The following is a 20,440-nucleotide window of genomic DNA, read 5'->3' as shown; positions in this document are numbered from 1 at the left end:
TTATGTTTGCTTCCTATTCTTCTGTCCCTATTGGTCTTTTTCACCTGTGTCTATAATAGAAAGATTAACTACAATTTCAGGTTTAGAAACTGACTCTACGGAGTTTCAGTTAATTTGTCAAATAAAGTATCAGTGATCTTAGTTCAGTCCCTAGCGGACAAAAGTAGAATAACTGTTACTTGGCATGATTCAGCAGGCAACGCTCAAAGTAAGTGTGACAACACAGGGGAAAAAATAAAAGCATTTGTCCTCTCCTTATCTTCTCCAAGGGTTTGCTCTGTTAACAGACTTACTTAAAGGAGAGTGGACTGGCTATGTTCCTACCTTTATGCACGAAATGAATTTTTAGCAAAGATAAGTGGGAGAAAATAATTTTCAAAAACGTGACATTGCCGCCCTTCCACTGACATAGTTGAAGACACTTGTTATCTGCTGTTTACCTGTTACTCAATTAAACAGAGAGCAAAGAGAGAAGGAACTGCACAAAGTGTGCTCATATTTTAACAGACATATTTTCAACAGAAACTTTTAAATGCTTTATTGAGAAAAACTGAATAAAGTGTTCATTTTGATTTTTATAAATGGGGATCAACTGCATACTCAACATTAGTATTCATCTGGATACTTAGACTCCCACATGACACTGCTAGTAACTACAATGTCCTGAAAAAGGAGGTATTTCAGGAAGATGGCAAAGCCCATGTGGTGCTCAGCTCAAATCTGCAGGTGCACACCTGGCAACAGTGACCACCAGCTCAATCTCCCCTTTCACACCCGGCAAACAACTTCTTCCTGAAAAGTTCACATTAAAATTTACCTTCCAGATTTTTTTTCCTCAAAGATGCTAAAAGTATATGACAGAAATCTGTCCTTTACTACTCTGCTACTCGCTAAAATTAAGTTGCTTTTTATGTATATATACACAATTTCTCCAGTCACATATCATATTTCACATATACTCCCATTTCATATTAACTTTACTAGAGGGTGAAGAAAAAAAATGTATTTGGTGATGACTTCTCACCCTAGCTGCAGAAAATTTCCTGGTATAAAATCCATCTGATTCTAAACTAGTACTGTCATTATTTTCTTTTTTCACTGACTGTCTCAAGACGTTTTTTTTTTCTTTTTTTTTTTTTAACGTTGGGCTTTGACAGAAAAATCAAGCTCAATTTCAAATAAAAGGAAACCAAAAATGTACCATTGCTAGCACATAATAGGTTGTCACCATAACTTCAGAGGCTTGCACAAGCCTGAAAATGTTGGCTCACCCATAAAGTCACAGGGAGAGAACAGGCTTGGATTTGCAAACACTGCCCCCCAGGAGCAAAAGTAAACACACAAATGCCCCCCTAAGGAACTCGAAGTTAGCAGAGATGCAAGAATGGAAAAGGCTCTGCAATTAGAAACTGAAAGCAATCACTTACTTTTTGTAGCCACTGAGTATAATTTTCCATCACATGCTCCAGATGTTGAAGTTTCTGGGAAGAGAAATCTGGTTCCACGTGTGGAGCATCTCTCTGCAGAGCGTTTGTGTTGTACTGGTCTGTCGCACTCTCACGACAGTTCCCGTCGTGTTCTGGAAGAATGAAAGTGTAGGCACACTGCCCATGCTGAATCCGGTTATATCTTCTCCCACCGTTGTCTGGACCTCGGCGCTGGTTGCTGCACCCTATGTGAGTCAGAATGGCAGCAAGGAAAGCAAAGGAAAGGAAAACTGTCATTGTACTGCCAGCACTCTCTTTCCGTGCCTCTCGCAAAACCTGTTCCTTTCTTCTGACCTTTAAACTAGTTTTTATTTTAGGTAAAACTGCTTGTTTGTTTGACTTTTTCCCCCTCAAAGAAAGCTTTTGAAGAAGAATCACAGAAAACTAGCCATTTGTTAGCTTTGCTCTAAAATGTTATTTTTTTTTTATTTCATTGTAATGGTAGTTTCCTTAGTTAAAACTTGAGATATTTATTGCATAGTAGCTGAGATTTATTGTTTCCTCTCTGTGTAACCGTCCAGCGTGGAGCCTGCCTGAATCAGCTGCGTGTACATATTCTAGACCCTTTCCCCTACCCTATCTGCAGCAGATCTGCTATTTTCTCCCAGACCTCAGTGAGTTTTATTAAGGTTGCACATCCAAGCCAAGCTGGAAGCAGGCAGCCTTTCACAAGATGACTTGACAGGAATGCATGAGTGTGCCCCTATGCTAAGGATTGCTGAAGGCTTGGAGCAGCGGATCGGATCGTCTTACAAATTGGCTAGATGCGCATGACCTCGATCATGTATGGCCCTCCCGCCCCTTCTGCAGACAATTGCCTCCAGCCTTCAGCAGATTCAGGGCAAATCAATAAATAGAGCAGTCCACCTTAATACACTTTCGCTGTGCATGCTGACCTACTAAAACCTAGCAAGCTAGCAGTATGTTTTTAAAGTTACTATTTAATTGGGGAACTCTAAAAAGAAATTGGCATGGCGTCCAGTAAAATAATTTTTGTTAGTGAAGGATAAAACTGTATAAACATTAATTTTAAAAAATCATTCTTGACTCTGGAAAAAAGATATTAAAAACCATTTCTAGAGATGGTGTTCTCTCATTGTATTCACTTAGACTTTAAGGAGTTGGGGAAAATTTTCAGGGAGGGTAAAATTAGCAAAAAAAAAAATTTGTAACTTGTCACTCAAAGGTATATAGACAGCATGTGTATATTGAGCAGAATAAGCTGAGTACTTCCTGAGATATGGATTTTAAATAAAACTGTGTCCTGATCAGAATATAGCTCTGTGTGCTCTATGTACATAAATTGAGCAACTTCCTTACAAAAACAGTATGGTTACAATTTAAGACAGTGGCCAGAGAATTATTAATTCCTGTGGTACATCCTAATCTTAGATTTCACAAGGACCTCTTTGGTGTTGCTATGGCTATCTTTAACCCTGGTAAGGAAGTTCCCCATAACGTCTCCTGTGGCTGCACCAGAAAACTCTTTGAGAATAAACATACATAAGGTGTGTCAATGGGCCAGCAAAGGGCTGTATGGGCTAAATCTCTGCTTCTATTAAGTAAGAAATAATAATTATCCAAAGATAATTTCCCACATGTAGAGTGTAAACATTTGCACAAAAGGATCAGCAAAACATAAAGAATAGATGATAATTATAGAATTAAGGTTATGGCGCTGAGTTCTTTACTAAGTACGTGCAGAAAACATGAATTACGAGCAGAGGCTTTCATCAAGAACTGGGAGGGATTTTCAGGAATGGAGCTTCTCAACTGTAGTCATGATATAAAAACAGAAACCACACATGTTGACTCTTGTGTTCTCAGGGTACAGGTCAATGGGTAAAGGGCAATAAGGTTAGAGATTGGTGTGTAGGGAAACGTTAGAGAAGAGAACAAAACAAATTCCAGAAAAAAATGTGATCTCCTTGAGAGATAAAAAATTGTTCCAAAATTAATCAGTCTTCTCCATATCAAACAACAAATTTCTGATCTGAGAGAAATGGAAGCAAAGAATACCAAACATAGCAATAAAGTCCTTGAACTGCCTCTGCAGCTTCCTTCTGTTGTCTGACTTGTTACTCGTGTGGAATAAAAACAATGGCATTTATTAAGGGCTTAATACTTTTCAGGTCTGTGCACATACTACTTGCACACGATCTCATTTAATTATCCTAATGAACCCAAAACATGGATATTATGTTTAATCCCATTTTATTGACGGGAAAACTGAGTCACAGAATGCCAAAGTGGTCACAACCCACATAGCTAGCTAGGAATGGTGCCAATGTGTAAACTCTGGCCAACTGATTCCAAGCCTGTCCTTGTAAGCTCCGAGCCATCCAAAAGGCTTCCAAAAGGGCTCCAGCTGCACTGATTCACAGTTGTAAAGCAGACTAAGTGATGGTACTGAGAAGTAAAACAATTGATTAAAAAGCGAGGTCATGGGGCGCCTGGGTGGCTCAGTGGGTTAAGCCGCTGCTTTCGGCTCGGGTCATGATCTCAGGGTCCTGGGATCGAGTCCCGCATTGGGCTCTCTGCTCGGCAGGGAGCCTGCTTCCCTCTCTCTCTCTCTGCCTGCCTCTCCATCTACTTGTGATTTCTCTCTGTCAAATAAATAAATAAAATCTTTAAAAAAATAAAAAAAGCGAGGTCATACCACCAAAGTGATTTAGTCTTTCCCCTGTACGGAAGAAACCAACAAGAGTGGCAGGTAACCCATGCAATAGAGTTTTTAAGGGCCCATAAGGATGAAGTAAACTGGCAAGGCACAGATTGTCTAAGAACATTTTCCAACAATGCTTGCTTTGAAAATTATTCCTGGAAAGAAGAGAGTCCAAAACCAACACCTTAAGTGATTTGTTAAAAACTAAATATAGCTGAAAATCAGCAGAAGACACAAGAGTGAGTAGAGAGGTTTCTATTAAAGTGTTTCTGTGTTTTATAACAACCAAGATTTAAAAATCTGTTCCTCCATGGGATGTGGGTGTGTGTGAATCTACACGTGCTTGTTCATATAAACTTTTCCAATCTGAACAAATGAAATGAAGGAATTCACAATTTCCTGAGGTAAAAGTAGACAACCAAGAAAGGACAGCTGAAATGCAAGTACAAAAAAAGGGAGAGGGGACAGAGAGACAGTAAAAGAAACTGATTTCTTTCTTTTCCAGAAAAACAAAGAAACAAAAACCATGACACTGAAAGTATTAATGTCATTCTGGGGAAAAAAAAAAAAAAAAGATGTCTTAAGATGAATTTTAAGTAGCTGGAAAACAGAGGGGCATGTACAATGAACTCATATGTTTTAGGACTTCAGTTGAGAAGACACTGGGTGCATTTGAGGCTCCTCGTGATATGCTAAAGATTGTAAGCTTCCAAGGACCTGAACCTAACCAAAGGCATTAATGGTGGGTCATTGTTCCTGACTATTCAGAAATGGTGCAGTTTAGGAAGGAATTTGAAAAACAGGCTATATTTAAAAAAGAAAAAAAATTCCTCTGTCACACCTCCAAAACGGGAAAAAAAAAATTCTCAAGAATTAAATAATTGTATTCACTTGAATACTGACTGAGGCAACTTGATCTTGAAAGCTCTGTATCTGTGTGTGTGTGTGTGTGTGTGTGTGTGTGTTTCCTCCATTACTAGAGCTCTGAAATAGGGAGGTTTATGCTTTAAGTGTCTGATCTCTTATCTACAATAGTCCTAGTAAACATTAGCCTCATCCAGAAATTTCCAGTGAGACAGGGAACACCATTTATATGGGAACCTGAGGCCCTAAATCTCTCCTAACAGCTAGTCTTTGTTACTTCCTTTGTGAAGCTTTCTTAATTTCTCCAGGCCCAATAAGTGACTCTCTCTGATGTGTTTCAATAACCTTCTTTTCATATCTCCATAATGGTACTTCTCACACTGCTTTTCTAATTATTTCTTTTTTGGTCCATCTCCCCCTCTAGCTGCGAGCTCATAAAGTAATCTGCTCTTTCATCACTGATTTCCCAGCACTTACTATGCATTTTGGTTGAAGGAATGAGAGAATAAATGAATGAGTGAATGAGCTAATTCAATTACTTAATATCTGACCATTATATAACTGGCCACATATGTTGCATTTTGGCAGGTGAGTCTGCCTAAAATTGGGGTGAAACAAAATTTATTCTAAAGAATGGGTTAGATATAAGAACATGCTACAATAATAATGCATAACATTTTCTAACCCATAATAAATTAATTTCCTCATTTAACATTGACAGCACCCCCATAATTGCGTATTATTATTTCAGATGAGAAAAATTGTAGCACACAGAGGTAAATTACCCAAGATCTATGATCCCTTACGTAGCAGAGCAGGAATTTGATCCTCAATCCGTCTAAATATGGGGCCCACATTCATATCCCTCCAAGCTATAATGCCTTCAGCAATATCTCAGTACAGGGAAATAGGAAGAAAGCATTTCTTAAATTGAGGGACAGGAACAACATGGCATCTATAACTAAGATGGATCTTCTTCTCCTCTTAACCACGGCCTTCATGGATTCATGTTATGATCTTCTAAAACAGAGCTAATGTTAAGGAAAGATGCACCAGTATGGTTTTCCCATCCACTAACAAACATCCAATCTGATTGTTCAGGTTATACTTAGGATGAATTCTCTATGTTTAGTCCTTTGCTATATTGCCTGTTATTACATACTGCTATGTATGTATATACATAGTATATTTCTCAAAAACACCATCAAGTACTCCTCTAGTATTCATACAGACCTCAATGATGGCAAAAGGGGCGAGAAAGCATTCTCCTCCCTTGTATACTGAACACAATGTCATTCAGCACGTATTATGTTAGATATATTCTTGAAACACATTCTGTATTCTAAAGACATCATATTTGATGGCTCTGCTCTGGCAGTTTCAGGGTTCAAGAATACCAGGAGGGCTATGGTAGTGGCAGCTATGTCTAAAAGGAAGCACTTGGCTGTAATCCCTGGAGGCAGAGCCAAGACCCCTTCACTCAACTATGTAGGCATCAAAGGTATCCACAACAGATGGAAATACCACAGGGCGCTAAAACAGAAAAACAAGAAGATGAAGGAAATCACCTGGTGACTGACGGCACTTCGTGAGTACATGGGAAATATCCATTGGTAACTCTCAAATGAACTGGAAAGACTACAAAGAGGTAGAGACACCGCAGTAGGTGGGGTGAGGAAGACACTGCAGTGGGTTGAGAAATATATGTAGGTAAAGAACATTTAGCCCCCTGCCTTCTGACGAGAGAAATTTCTGGTAATCGGTGGATGTCTTGCTATCTAAGACAGTTTTTAAAATGGTAGCTATGTATAAGTTGGAAAGGGCTCAGACAGAATTACCTTGTTCCACATAACAAAAGTAGAGAAGGGACTCAAGGGAAGATCTGGGAATAGAGATGAGCTAGAGAGGTTTGGAGATGAGTCAGAAGAGAAAGGAAACTTGTGGCTGTGTGGCTATGAGAAACTCAGGAAGATATAGCAAGTACAGAGGTCTGCAGTGAAATGGTGTTTCCTGCGAGATAAAAGCCCTCTTTTTTCAGCAAAACACATGCTTTTGGGCAAGTGACCTCTTCAGTATGAATGAGAAGAATCATTCTTGCTCCATACATGGAGCTAACATCTGAGTTAGACTGTTAACGTGAACAGAAATAATTTATTTCAATTTGGTCTTTCACACTAGATTGGAGCCTCCCCAGAGCTGGGACTGCATTTGTCTTATTGATCATTTTACCCCCTTTTTCTGGCACAAAGGGAGCAACTGATAAATATTTGTGATCCAGCTGACTGTCTGACTCATTCACTTTGATTCCTGATTATGAGATCTGAAGACATAGAAGTATCCCCCTCCCCTGTAGGTTCTCTTGCCTAGGTTCCAAGACCTCACTTTCTGGAGAGTCGCATAGATCAGGACCCATATACTACAAAGCAAATCCCAGAAATTGCAGTGGAATAGTACCCAATAGTCCTAGTCACCCAGTGGGGAGGCTGAAGAACCATTCAAGAAACATTATAGAAATACCTTCCAGGGTGAGGTTACTTGTTAATTCTACAACAGAGATAACTTCTACAAGTACCCAAGTAATAAAAGAAAACAAACAGCTGGGAACTGTAACAAGTAAAAATACAGATGCCAACATTCCCCTCATACCAGAATGGAGAAAGATTTCCAGTGGAGACCCAGTGAGATGAGATTTTATTATGGGAAAAAGCATATAAACCGTTTTGCATTTATTAACTGTCTTCTTTCTTCTCTTTTTCCCCATAGAAGTCTTGATTCTTACATGAGAGAAAAATGCAAAGTTCTCTCTGTCTCAGCTTTTACAACTTCAGGAAGAACATGTATTTTACATATCTTCTCAGAAACTCAGAACATGATTGGAAAGGAATGGCGAGAATCAATATGTGATGACTCAAGTACCCAATGGCACATGGATGGTGACTAATCCTCGTAGCCAAAGCTGATAAATGACCTCCACTGAGCAGTGACTAGAAGATACAGGGCTTTCTGTGATTCTTTTTGTGATTAGAGAGTTGTGACAACCTCTGCTTATCAGAGGTTAGATGAACTGCTCAGTAGTAGTTAAGGTGGGAGGCAAATTGCTTTCTCTTTGTTTTTGCTTATTTCTTGTTTATACTATTAAACAAAATTGAATTACATTGAGTGAGATATTTAATTCTTCTAAGATTAGTTTCCTTACCCCTAAAACGAGGATGATAATACAGTCTCAGTGTATGATACTGAGGATGATAATACAGTATACAGGGGGTTATGAAGATTAAATATAATAATGGGTATAAGATACTGAACACTATATCTAAAGCATATCAGGTACTTCAAATGTTAATTCTTATTTCTAAATTTGAGCTCTTCCCTTGTGCTCAAAAATGATCCTACTTTTAAACCTATTTTGTTGAATTTTATGACTATATTGACCTAACTCCATTCCCTATCATTTCATCCTCTAACTTATTTAAAATTACTTCTGAACCTCTTAAAAATCACTTTTAAGTGACTAATATGGAACAGTGACGACATTCACAATGTCAGTTCACATAAACAGTTCTGGTTTCCTTGAAGTCAGGGACAAATGCTTCCTGCCTCATGACTGCATCCTCAGCACTTGGAATAGTGAGTGCCTGACACATAAAACATGTTCAATAAATATTTGTTAAATGAATGAAAGAAGTTGGAAATAATTTAGAAAGAATATACTATTCCACAGAGACATCTAGTAGGACAGACAAATATATAAACCAGTCATACTCAGAAGTGTGATATGAATTTTATTCCCGAGGAACCATGGGAGCAATGTGGATGCCATTTATAGCTTCATCACTATAACTTGTTATCAGACTCATTTCTGGCCAATTCAACTAGATAACCTTATTTTCAAGAGCTTCTTTTATGACTAGACTTGTGGCATATATCACCCTATTCTGTTTCCTAGGATGAGGAAATAAAGTGGCAAGTGTTTGCCTCTGATAAAATGAAAAAGAACTGAAACACTCTACTATTAATCTTATAAGAAATATATAGCATAACTTATACATTAGCAAAGGGAATCTTATTTTATCTGGTTTTTCTCCAGTACTAAATTTGCTTCCACTTAGGCTCTAATCAGATTAAGAATTTGGCAATTCAATTAGAAAATAAATTCCAGTGGTATAAAAAGTTGTGAAAATATATGGTTTAACCAGGCTCTTAGTTCATAAGTTGATGGGCAAAAACTGGTATTTTTCAATGTTAACCTTAAATGAAGTACCCATTAAATCTGAAAACTTTTTTTTTTTCTTTGAACTTGTACTTTCATTGAACTTCTTCTTCATCCTCCTCTTGTGGTTAGTACAAATCTTTAAAAGGGAGAATTGTGGCAAATAAAGAAAGGCTAGAAGATCAGAATTAAATGACTAAAAAAAATCAGGAAAGACTGTCATAACCATTTCATTCTCTGTAGTTAAAATTCCTTTTTCTTATGATATATGTAGATAGGTCATGTTTAATTCCAGAGGCATAAAACAGCCCGTATATTTTGTAAAATGTTTCCCGAATTTATATTATGTTCACCCTCAGTGTATGTATCAAAACTGCATACATGCCCCTTGTACTGTTGTTTACCTACTAGTTTCCTTAATTCAAATGTAAACTTTCTTTGTATCTTGGATTTGCCTTAAGTAAGAGTATCAGGAAAACCAATCACAATCGCAGGCGCTTTTTCCTAATGTATATTACAATGAACACAGAGTGCTAAAAAGACTATCCAGCCACAAACCACCCATTACGTATTTCATGTCCTCAGTGGAATGTGTACCACACTTTGGGAAACATAACGTAGTGCTATCTACAGTAGGGTGCTCTCTCTTTGCAAAATGAATGAAAAACAATACCTCCTGTCCACGTATCTGTGGAAAAGACTGTGATAAGCTGCTGAGTTTGCACTGGATTGCTCCCATTCTGCAGTCAAATAAGAAAAAGAAAAAAATCTTTTGAAACAGAGTCTCCCATACACATGCTGCCAGAGAACACATGAAGAACTTCCCTCCCTCTCAACCTGGAAGTCACAGTGCAGGATCAGCAGCAGCCCTGCTTGTAATGCTGTCTTCTAACAGAAATGCCCCACTGAAGGCCTGAAATTGAGACTAATGATTGACTAGGAATTTCAACAGCTCTTCTCTTGAGTCTGGCAAGGGAAAAAATGGTGAGGTTATTTAGTGTCTGAAGAGTAACTCTTCACTCCTTTTTCGTCTTGTTTTTGGATGAGTGCTGGGGAAACAGTAAACAAATTTCTCCTCAAGAGTTACATTCCCCCTTGAAGAATTTACATTCCTTCCTGACATCCCTCAAAGAGCCATAAAAACACATCAGTTCAAAAGTGGGAAAGGAGAGTTAATATTTAAAGGAGCAGTTAAGAATAAATTACTCTCAGTTTAATAATAGCTAACATTTGAGTACCTACGATATGTCCAAGATTGTGCTAATCATTGTACCTGCATTATCTGTTCTGTTAGAATCACAAAACTCAATATGCAGGAACTTTTATTACCATCATTTTACAGAGGAAATAAACTTAGAAACTTCAATCAGAACTCAATCCCAGGACTTTCTGATTCCAGAGGTGAAACTTTTAACAATTACATATATAGAAACCCTCTGTAAATCCCTTGAAAGGACTTGCTCTTTTGGATTCCCAGAACTAGTTATCTACCTAATTTTTCACATACTTTCCCTATTTATTAAACCAACAAGAAGAATAGAGCCTGATAGCCAATTACACCAAAGGAAAGTTGTAATAGTTGAAAATGAGAGCCATCAATAGAAGTTAATAATTATATTTAACAGTATGTCAATCATTTTATATACATTATCAAATTTAAACAAGCATATCAAACCCATTTCACAGATGAACAATCTAAAGCTTTAGAAAATAAGAAACTTGATCCAGGTTGCACAGAAGTGGCATTTTAACCAGGCCATCTCATTTTAGGACCCAATCATCACACTAACAAAATTGTCTAAAAAAGGGGTGCCTGAGTGGCTCAGTGGGTTAAACCTCTGCCTTCAGCTCAGGTCATGGTCTCAGGGTCCTGTGATCAAGCCCCACATCGGGCTGTCTGCTCACCAGGGAGCCTGCTCCCCCTCTCTCTGTCTGCCTCTCTGCCTGCTTGTGATCTTTCTCTCTGTCAAGTATAAATACAATCTTTTTTAAAAATTGTCTAAAATAAGTGGCAAAAAAAAAAAAAAACCAACAAACAACAAAACAAAAACATTTACAAGGTATTTATATGGAGGAGGTTAGCCAGTTGTATTTTCATCTTCACTGAGTAAAAAAGACAAGATTAATCCCTTGTCCTTAAAGTTGTATCCCAGGCTGGCAGCATCAGCATCACCAGGTATATTGTTCATAAAATACAATCCCAGGTTCCACCCGAACTATTGAATCAGAAACCTGAGTATGGGAGTCAGCTTATTTTTTACAAGTCTCACAAATATTGTGATGCTCATCCTTTTGAGAACCACTTGTTTGATTCATTAATTCCTTACCCTAACAGAACCTTAGGATCACTAGTGGATTTTACATAAATAAGATGCTGGGCTTGTCTCTAGAGATTCTAATTCAGTTATCTCTGATGCAGCATAGACAAGGATTGTTAAAAAAAAAAAAAAAAAAAAGGTCACAGGTGGTATTAATGTACAGCCATGGTTAAAAAACAATGGCTTAACTGAGAGAGTTAACCCAAGAAGAAATGCTGTGAAAAGAGCTAGACTGGGTCTAGACAAAGAAATAAGTAGTAAACTTACTTAGACAAACCTAAAAACATTTCTGGAGAGTCTTTAATTCTAGGATTATAAAACAATGACCTCGGTGCTATAAAGTGTTATATGTTTAATTTCTGGAGCATTTAAGGACACAAAATGACAGCAGATTAAATAAACTAGACCCAAGAGGTTAAGTATATCCATGGTTCATATTGTTTGCTATTGTTGAAGTAATTTATCTCATAAATTTCTATTTTTAAAGCCTTTAAGGAATAAAATATTTCTGTCTTTATCACTCAGGAGCACAATGCTGACCCTCATCTAATAATTTATAATTGCTACTATGATGACATTTTCATCTTTTTCACAAAGCATTCTTACTTGTCCCTCCCAAAATAAGCAGCTCATACCTATATTCTTACCTCTAACTGTTCCAATATCTGGTTTCTCACTGAGATGAATAAAAGCCTGGGAAATCAGCAATGAGAAGTAAATTGTCCTAAATAAAATACAGAAGGTTTAGAATTACTGGTTGAATCCTCTGATTATAAAACCTATACAGATTCTACATCTTTCACAAGGAAACCATGAGCTTCAGGAGTAACTATTGTATCAAATTGGCATTACACGTCTACAGCAGCACTATTCACAGTAGCCAAAAGGTGAAAACAATCCAAATGTCCACAAATAGATGAATGTATAAACAAACAGTGGTACATCCTTACAATATGATATTATTCAGCCACAAAAGGGAATGAAGTACCGATAGATGCTACCACATGGATGAATCTCCAAAGCATCATTCTAAGTGAAAGATGGCAGATAAAACTGTCATACATTGTGATTCCATTTATATGAAATATCCAGAATAGGTAAATCCGGAGCAACTAATCAGATGAGTGGTTTTCTAGGGACTGCATGTAGAGAGGAGTAGAGAGTAACTACTTAATTCTTTCAAACTGATGAAATGGTATGGACCTACTAGTGGTAATGGTTACACAACACTGTGAATGTACTAGTAAATTGTATGCTTTAAAATGGTTAAATTTAATGTTATGTGATATCACCTCAATAAAAAATAATTTTAACAACAACTGGCACCACATTTCCAAAAAGCACACTTGGAATATGTATTCTGATTGGATTACCATGATATGCATTGAAACAAATGTATTTTTTAAAACTTTTATTTTGATATTATAGATATTATATATAAATATATAGAGATAATATAGATATTATATATAAATATAGATATTATATATACATTTATATATAGACATTATATATAAATCCTATTATAGGTAAATAGGAATCTCCAAAGTTGGTACAGGAAGGACTCACATACCTTTCACTGTTTCTCCATTGGTATATCTTCTCAGTAATTATAATTTTAGTATAATATTATAATCAGGAATTGGCCTTAGTACAATGTGCATATATAGATCTTTATCATTTTATCACATGTATAAAATCATATAACCACCATAAGCAAGATACAGAAATATTCCACCACCACAAAGGTCTACCTCATTCTATTATTCTGCAGTCATACACTTTCTGTTTAACACCATCACTAACCCATGACAGCTGATATGTTTTTCCATCTCCAAACTTTTTCACTTCAAGGATGTTTATAAATGGTATCATGTAGTATATTATCTCTTGAGGCTGGCTCTTTTTTCATTCATCATAATGTCCTTGAGATCCATCCAAGTTGTTGTGTACTCATTTCTTGTTCTTACTGAGTACTATTCTATGGTATGGATACCACAGTCTGTTTAATCATAAACTATCAATGGAGAGTTTGGTTGTTTCTACTTTGGGGCTATAACAAATAAAGCTGCTAAGAAAAACTGTGTACAGGTTTTAGTGTAGACATAAATTTCCACATCACTATAATAAATGCCCAGGAGCAAAAATGCTGGATTGTATGGTAAAAGTGTATTTGTTTTTTAAGAAACTGCCAAACTGGGCACCTGTGTGGCTCGGTTATATGTCTGACTCCTGATTTTGGCTCAGGTCACAATATCAGGGTCATGATCTTAGGGTCAATAGACGGAGCCCTGTGTTGGGCTCTGCGCTGGGTGTGGAGCCTGCTTAAGATTCTTTCTCTCCCTCTCCCTCTGCCTGCCCCAACAAAAAAGAAACTGCCGAACTGTTTTCAAGAGTGTCTATGACATTTTACATTTCTACCAGCAATATACGAGAGATCCACTTTCTCCAATCCTTGCTGGATGATTATTTGGTAATATCAGTATTTCTTATTTTGGCTATTCTAAGAAATGTGGAGTAATATTTTATCATGATCTAAACTTGCACTCTCCTTGTGACTGGTGATATTAAACACTTCTGCATGTGCTATGGTATACCTTTGTCACTGAAATTTCTCTTCATGTCTTTGCCCGTTTTCTGATTGGATTATTTGTGTGTGTGTGTGTGTGTGTGTGTGTGTGTGTGTGTGTGTGTTTAATATTGACTTGTAAGAGTTGTTTGTTTGCTCTTACTGCGTTTAAAAAAAATATATATATATATTCTAGGTATAAGCCCTTAGTTACATGGTTGGCCAATATTTCTCCTAGTCTGTAGGAGAAATATTTATCTTTTTATCTGTTTATCTGTTTAAATAGATAAACAGTTTAAAGTCTGTTTATCTTTTTAAATTTCTTTCTTAATGAAGTCTTCATAGTACAAAAATTTCTAATTTTGATAAAGTCTAAATTATCCTATTTTTCAATGAATCATGATTTTGGTGTCTTTTTTAGGAAATATTCACAAAGCACTAGGTACTAAAGGTTTTATCCTATGTTATCTTCAATTTGTATTTTAATTTTAAATCTCAACCATTTTAAGTTATTTTTTGTATAACATGAGATATAAGTTAAGCTTTTTTTTTTTTGCTTATGGATATCCAATTGCCTCAGCACTATTTATTAAAAAAATTATTCTTATATTGAATTGCTTTGCAACTTTATAGTAAGTAAATCAACAGGCTGTATTTGTGTGGGTCTATTTCTAAGTTATTTATTCTTTCTATATGTCTCTCCCTTCACCAGTACCGTACCACTACACAGTCTTGGTTTCTATAGTTTATGATCGTTCTTTTTTTTTGAGAGAGAGAGAGAGAATGTACACATGCAAGCTAGGGAACAGGGATGGAGAGGGAGCTGTGGCAGAGGGACAGGTAGAATCTTAATAAGCAGGTTCCACACCCATCACAGACCCCAATGAGGTGGGGGAGGGGGCTCTATCTCATGACCTTGAAATTAAAGAATGGGATGCTTAACCAACTGAGCTCAGGTGCCCCTGTATACCAACATTCTTAAACACAGGTAAAGTGATTCTTTCTACTTTTTCTTTTAAAACGTTGTTATGCTATTCTAGCTCCTCTGCTTTTCCAAATAAATTTTAGAATAATTTTGTCTAAATCTATAAAAAAATCTTGCTGATACATTTATAGAAAACTACATGCTAATTTGAGGAGAACTGACATGTTGGCTATTCTTTACCTTACTGTGTCTTTTGATTCATGGATGTGACATGCCTTTCCATTTAAGATCTTTCATTTCTTTCAGTATTCTGCAGTTCTCAGTACACAAAGGCTACAGGTTTTATTAAATTTATACCTGTTTCATTTTTGAGTGATTACAAGTGCTATTGTTTTTTGATCTTGGCTTCTGCCTTTTCATTGCTAGTGAACAGAAACATAATTGATTTTTGAATGCTTATTTATATCCTGCAAACTTCTTTAACTCACTTATTAGTTCCAGAAGTTTATCCTCTTATACTGTTGGTGGAAATGCAAATTGGTGCAGCCACCTTAGAAAACTGTGTGGGGGAGTGCCTGGGTTAAGCCTATGCCTTGGGCTCAGGTTGTGATCTCAAGAGTGCTAGAATGCAGCCCCACATCTGGCTCTCTGCTCTGCAAGGAGCCTGCTTCCCCCCTCTCTCTGCTTGACTCTCTGCCTACTTGTGATCTCTCTGTGTCAAATAAATTAAAAAAAAAATCTTAAAAAAAAAAAAAACAGTGGGGAGATTCCTCAAAAAATTAAAAATAGAGCTACTCTATGACCCAGCAATTGCACTACTGGGTATTTACCCTAAAGATACAGATATAGTGGGAAAAAAGAGCCGTATGTACCCCAATGTTCATAGCAGCAATGACCACAATAGCCACACTGTGGAAAGAGCCAAGATGCCCTTCAATAGAGGAATGGATAAAGAAGATATGGTCCATATATGCAATGAGATACTACACAGCCATCAGAAAGGATGAATACCCAAATTTGTATCAACATGGATGGGACTGGAGGAGATTAAGCTAAGTGAAATAAGTCAAGCAGAGAAAGTCAATGATCATAAGCTTTTACTTACTTGTCGAGCATAAGGAATAACATGGAGGACATTAGGAGAAAGAAAGGGAAAGTGAATTGGGGCAAATCAGAGAGGGAGGCAAACCATGAGAAACTATGGACTTTGAGAAACAAACTGATGGTTTTGGGGGGGTGGGGGGGTGAACCTGGTGGTGGGTATTAAGTAGGACATGTATTGCATAGAGCATGGGGTGTGGTACATAAACAATGAATCTTGGAACACTGAAAAAATAAAATAAAATTATAAATAAGTAAATACTAGAAGTTTTTTTTTTGATAGATTCCTTGGATTTTCTACATAGATAATCATATCATCTGCAAATAGGGATAGTTTTATTTCTTCCTTCCTAATTTATTTGTATTTTATTTTCCTTTTTTGCTTTATAGTCCTGGCTAAAACTTCTACACAATTTCTTCCATAAATTAGAAGAGAAGGGACAGTTTTCAACACAAATATGAAGCCATTATTTCATTTATATCAAAACAAGACAATGACAGTACAAAAATAAAAACTACAACAAATATCACTTATGAATATACAAGCAAAACTTCTTAACAAAATGTTAGAAAACAGAATCCAGTAACACATAAGAAGAATTACATAACATGAACAAGTGGGGTTCCCATTTCAAGGATAAAAGTCTGGTTCAATATCTGAAAATCAATCAATGTAATCTACCATATTAATAGGCTAAAGAAGAAAAATCACCAATCATATCAACTAATATAGAAACACCAATTAACAAAATATGACATCCATTCATGATAATAACTCTCAGGAAAACTAGGAATAGAAGGGTTCATTCTCAACTTCACAAAATACGACAAATGAGGTATGTTATCTATTCACTGTTATGAATCAGGTACTAATATATGTGCCAAAAATCTACTGTCACTACACTTAGGTTAATAACCAGTAAATTCCACTAAACATACAGTGAGTAAAGTCCACAAGAGAGAAGTTTATAAATTCTACAATGAATCTATGGGGATACTAATTCAAAATGTATTTCATCCCTTGACTTGGAAAGTCTACCTTAGAAACAAAGTAGAATCCTTGTGTTTTTATCTCTACTATTTCATCCATTAATTCAAAAACTACTTACTGAAGCTATACCATATGATTGAAACTGCTGCAGGTGTTGGGAGTACAATAGGGAAACCAACTTTCCTGACTTACATTCTGATAAGAGGAGATATAAAAAATATACTAAAGTATCAATATATGTCATACTGTATATTATATAATGATTAGTAGTATAAAAAAAAAAAAACCAAAATAGGAGGTAAGAGAAATACTGTGAAAGTAAGAAGGAAATACTGCGGTGGTGGTGGATGTAAATAGGATGGTTAGGAAAAGCCTCACTGTAAAGGTGGTATATGAGCAAGTATTTAAGGAGATGAGTATGCTAGGTAGAATAATGTCCCTTTCCCAAAGATGTCCACATCCTAATCTTTGGAACCCATGAATATGTTATATTACATGGCAAAAAGGACTCTGCAGATATTAGCAGGTTACCAAACTTGAGATAGATTACGTTGGTGTACCTATCTAATTACATTGGTCCTTAAAATCAAAGCACCTTTCCCCAGCTAGGGTCAGAAGGAGATGTGATTATAGAAGAAAGATCAGAGGGAATCAATCTTTTTTGCTCTAAAAATGGAGAAATGGTACTACAAACCAATGAATGTGGGTAACCTCTAGAAGCTAGAAAAGGCAAGGAAATGGATTCTCCTCTAGAGCCTCCAAAAAAGAATGCAGATCTCCCGACACCTTGATTTTAGCCCAGTAAGATGTGTGTCTGACTTTTGACATATAAGATGATAAGATAATAAGCATGTATTGCTTTAAACCACTAAGTCTGTGGTAATTTATTATAGCAGGAATAGAAAACTAATATAGTAAGGGAGTGTCTTGCTTGGTCAAGGAGCAGTGGCATGGCCAGGGAGTCCAAAAAAGGGCAGTAGGAGAAGATGAGGTCAGAGTGGAGGTAAAAAGTCATGGAGGACCTTAGTGGCCAGTGTAATGTTTGTTTTTATTCCAAGGTGGGAAGCCAATGTGAATTTCTGAACAGAAGAATGTGACCTGTCTTGTATTGTAAAGGGATAGCAGCTCATGAAGGGCAAGGACAAAAGCCCAGAGCCCAGTAACCTAAATGATGGTGGGTTCAATAAGAGGCAGTGGCTACAGAAATTAGAGGTAGTTAGGTAAATATTTTGAAGGTGGAATGGAAAGGATGTCCTGGTGGCTTGTATGTTGAGTGTGAGAGATGTCTTAAGTTTTTGGCCCAAGCAAATGGAAATATGAGTACTGTTAATGAAAAGATTATGATATAAAGAAGATTACGAACAGATTTGGGAGAGAGAACAGGAGCTTACTTCCAGACATGTTAAACTTGAGGTTTATGGAAGAAACACAACTAGTAAGTGGTTAGATACATAACTCTAGAGTTAGGGGAATGGTCCAAACTGGAGACATAAATCTAGATATCATCAGGGAGCCTGTAGATGGTACTGGAAATGATGAGTAGAGGCAATCACCAAGGAAGTAAGGGTAGACAGATTATTAGAAAGTTTCTAATAATCTAACTCTGAAGGTCTCTAGTGTTAAGAAATTAGGAATATGGGAAGTAATTAGCAAAGGAGCCTAAAGAGAGGTAGCCAGTGAGGTAGGAAAAAACATGAAAGGTATGTGTTCTGGAAACCAAGTGAAGTACATGTTTCTGGGAGGAGGGTGATCAATTACGATAAACGCAACTTTTACATCAAGTAATATGAGAACTGAGAATTAAGTAGTCATTTAAGCTACATGTAGGTGGTAGCTGCCCTTGAAAAGAGCAGTTTCAGAAGAATAGTGGGGATATAGGATGCTGATCCTGATCAGAGCTGGTTTAAGAAAGATTGAAAGGCAAGCAATTGGCACTGGTAAATGATGACGACCTTCTCAGGGAGATCTGCTATAAATAGCAACATCAATCTCAGAAAAGGAGGCACCCATAAAAGCATTTGAAAGATTTAGCACTACATTTTCTCCTAATGTTAATGAAAATGAAAACACAAGATTTAAATCTCTAATCCTGGTTTGAAACATATTAATCTGTATACACTATATAGATACTGGATTTGTTCTTATTTTTATACCTTGTTATGCCAAGAGACTTAATGAAACAATATGTTTGAACTTGCTGATAAACTATCCTATACTTTTGCACAAATAAGCAATCTTTACTCTAAAAGCACTGCTGCCAGAAAATAAGTCTAACTATAGACATATGAATGCAATATAACCCTTTTGCTTGGCTTGATAAGATTTTTTTAAGTGAACTACTTTTTTATAGCAAAAATGTTGTAGTTTCTTATTATAGGCGGCAATGACTAACAGCAGGAGGTATATATATATATATATTTTTTTTCTTTGTTTCATTTTTGCCCCTTTACTATTGTAGGTTTCTTCCTTTGACCACTTGCAGGAGCGGATCTCCTGAGTGTATGAATTGAGTTGGCAATACCTTTAGAAATGAAAGAAAAATCCTATTGCTGGAGGATTTTCTAGCAATAATATCTAAAGAATCACGTTTCTTCTGGAGTTATACATGACCTTCCTGAAAACTATTTCCTTTATATGGGAGATAATCACATCTCCTTCCTAATTCGTTCCATCAAACATGGTATAAAAAGCTACTAATGAGTAAGTCAAAGGTTATTTTACCTGGAGAAGCATGATAGAAGGGAAACATAATTAGACTTGGTACTTTAGGAAATATGGTCTCAAAAAATATCCCTAAACACTTAGACAAATTTAGTATATGAGTAAGGAAGCATCTCTAATCAGCAGGAAAAGGATTTTTAGAAATAAGTGGTATTAGGACAATCAGGTATTCATCTGGAAAAAGACAAAGTTGGCTTCATACTTCACACTGTACTCCAAGATAAACTCCCTATCAGTTTAGGTTTTACATTTAAAAATAAGTTATTAGAAGAAAACATACTATTGGGTTACAAAAGTCTTTCTTAACCTAAACCTAGAATCCATTTAAAAATTTTTCTTCATTGTTTGTTAAAAATACTTCCTCATTCCTCTGTCTTCCACTCAGCCAAAAAGATCTCTTTTCTTTCTGTTCTTTAGCCATTGCTAGTGTTACCTATCTGTGCTCTACCATTTCCTGGATGCCATGCCCTGTAACCTTGTGTTGTGACCTCAGCATGACAGCTGTTCCGATGATTTTGGCTGAGGCTGTTGCAATTACTCAGCAGGGGCACAGACTGGCGGTTCCTCACACCTACTGTATGCCTGCTGC

The 20,440-nt window shown here is 36.5% G+C and overlaps 1 protein-coding gene and 1 long non-coding RNA gene across 4 annotated transcripts in view; one reads left to right on the top strand and one right to left on the bottom strand.

Annotated features, from left to right (window-relative positions):
- Positions 1-20,440, bottom strand: part of ANGPT1 (angiopoietin 1) — a 339,791-nt gene that overhangs the window by 246,537 nt on the left and 72,814 nt on the right. For 2 of the 3 annotated variants that reach the window (XM_082720022.1, XM_082720023.1), the window contains exon 1: positions 1,428-2,054. In XM_082720022.1, the coding sequence (XP_082576148.1) occupies positions 1,428-1,724 (297 nt within the window). In that variant the 5' untranslated portion in view covers positions 1,725-2,054. Of the gene's footprint in view, positions 1-1,427; positions 2,055-20,440 lie in introns of those variants that run through there. The other variant, XM_082720024.1, reaches the window with a different exon arrangement.
- LOC309859393 lies at positions 1,435-8,171 on the top strand. The gene is made up of 3 exons (XR_014308659.1): positions 1,435-1,676; positions 6,395-6,604; positions 7,780-8,171. It is a non-coding gene; the product is annotated as an uncharacterized lncRNA (long non-coding RNA).

This window comes from Mustela nivalis (assembly GCF_964662115.1).
Source record: "Mustela nivalis genome assembly, chromosome: 2".
Lineage (NCBI taxonomy): Eukaryota > Metazoa > Chordata > Mammalia > Carnivora > Mustelidae > Mustela > Mustela nivalis.
This window is presented reverse-complemented; position numbering and strand designations above follow the sequence as displayed.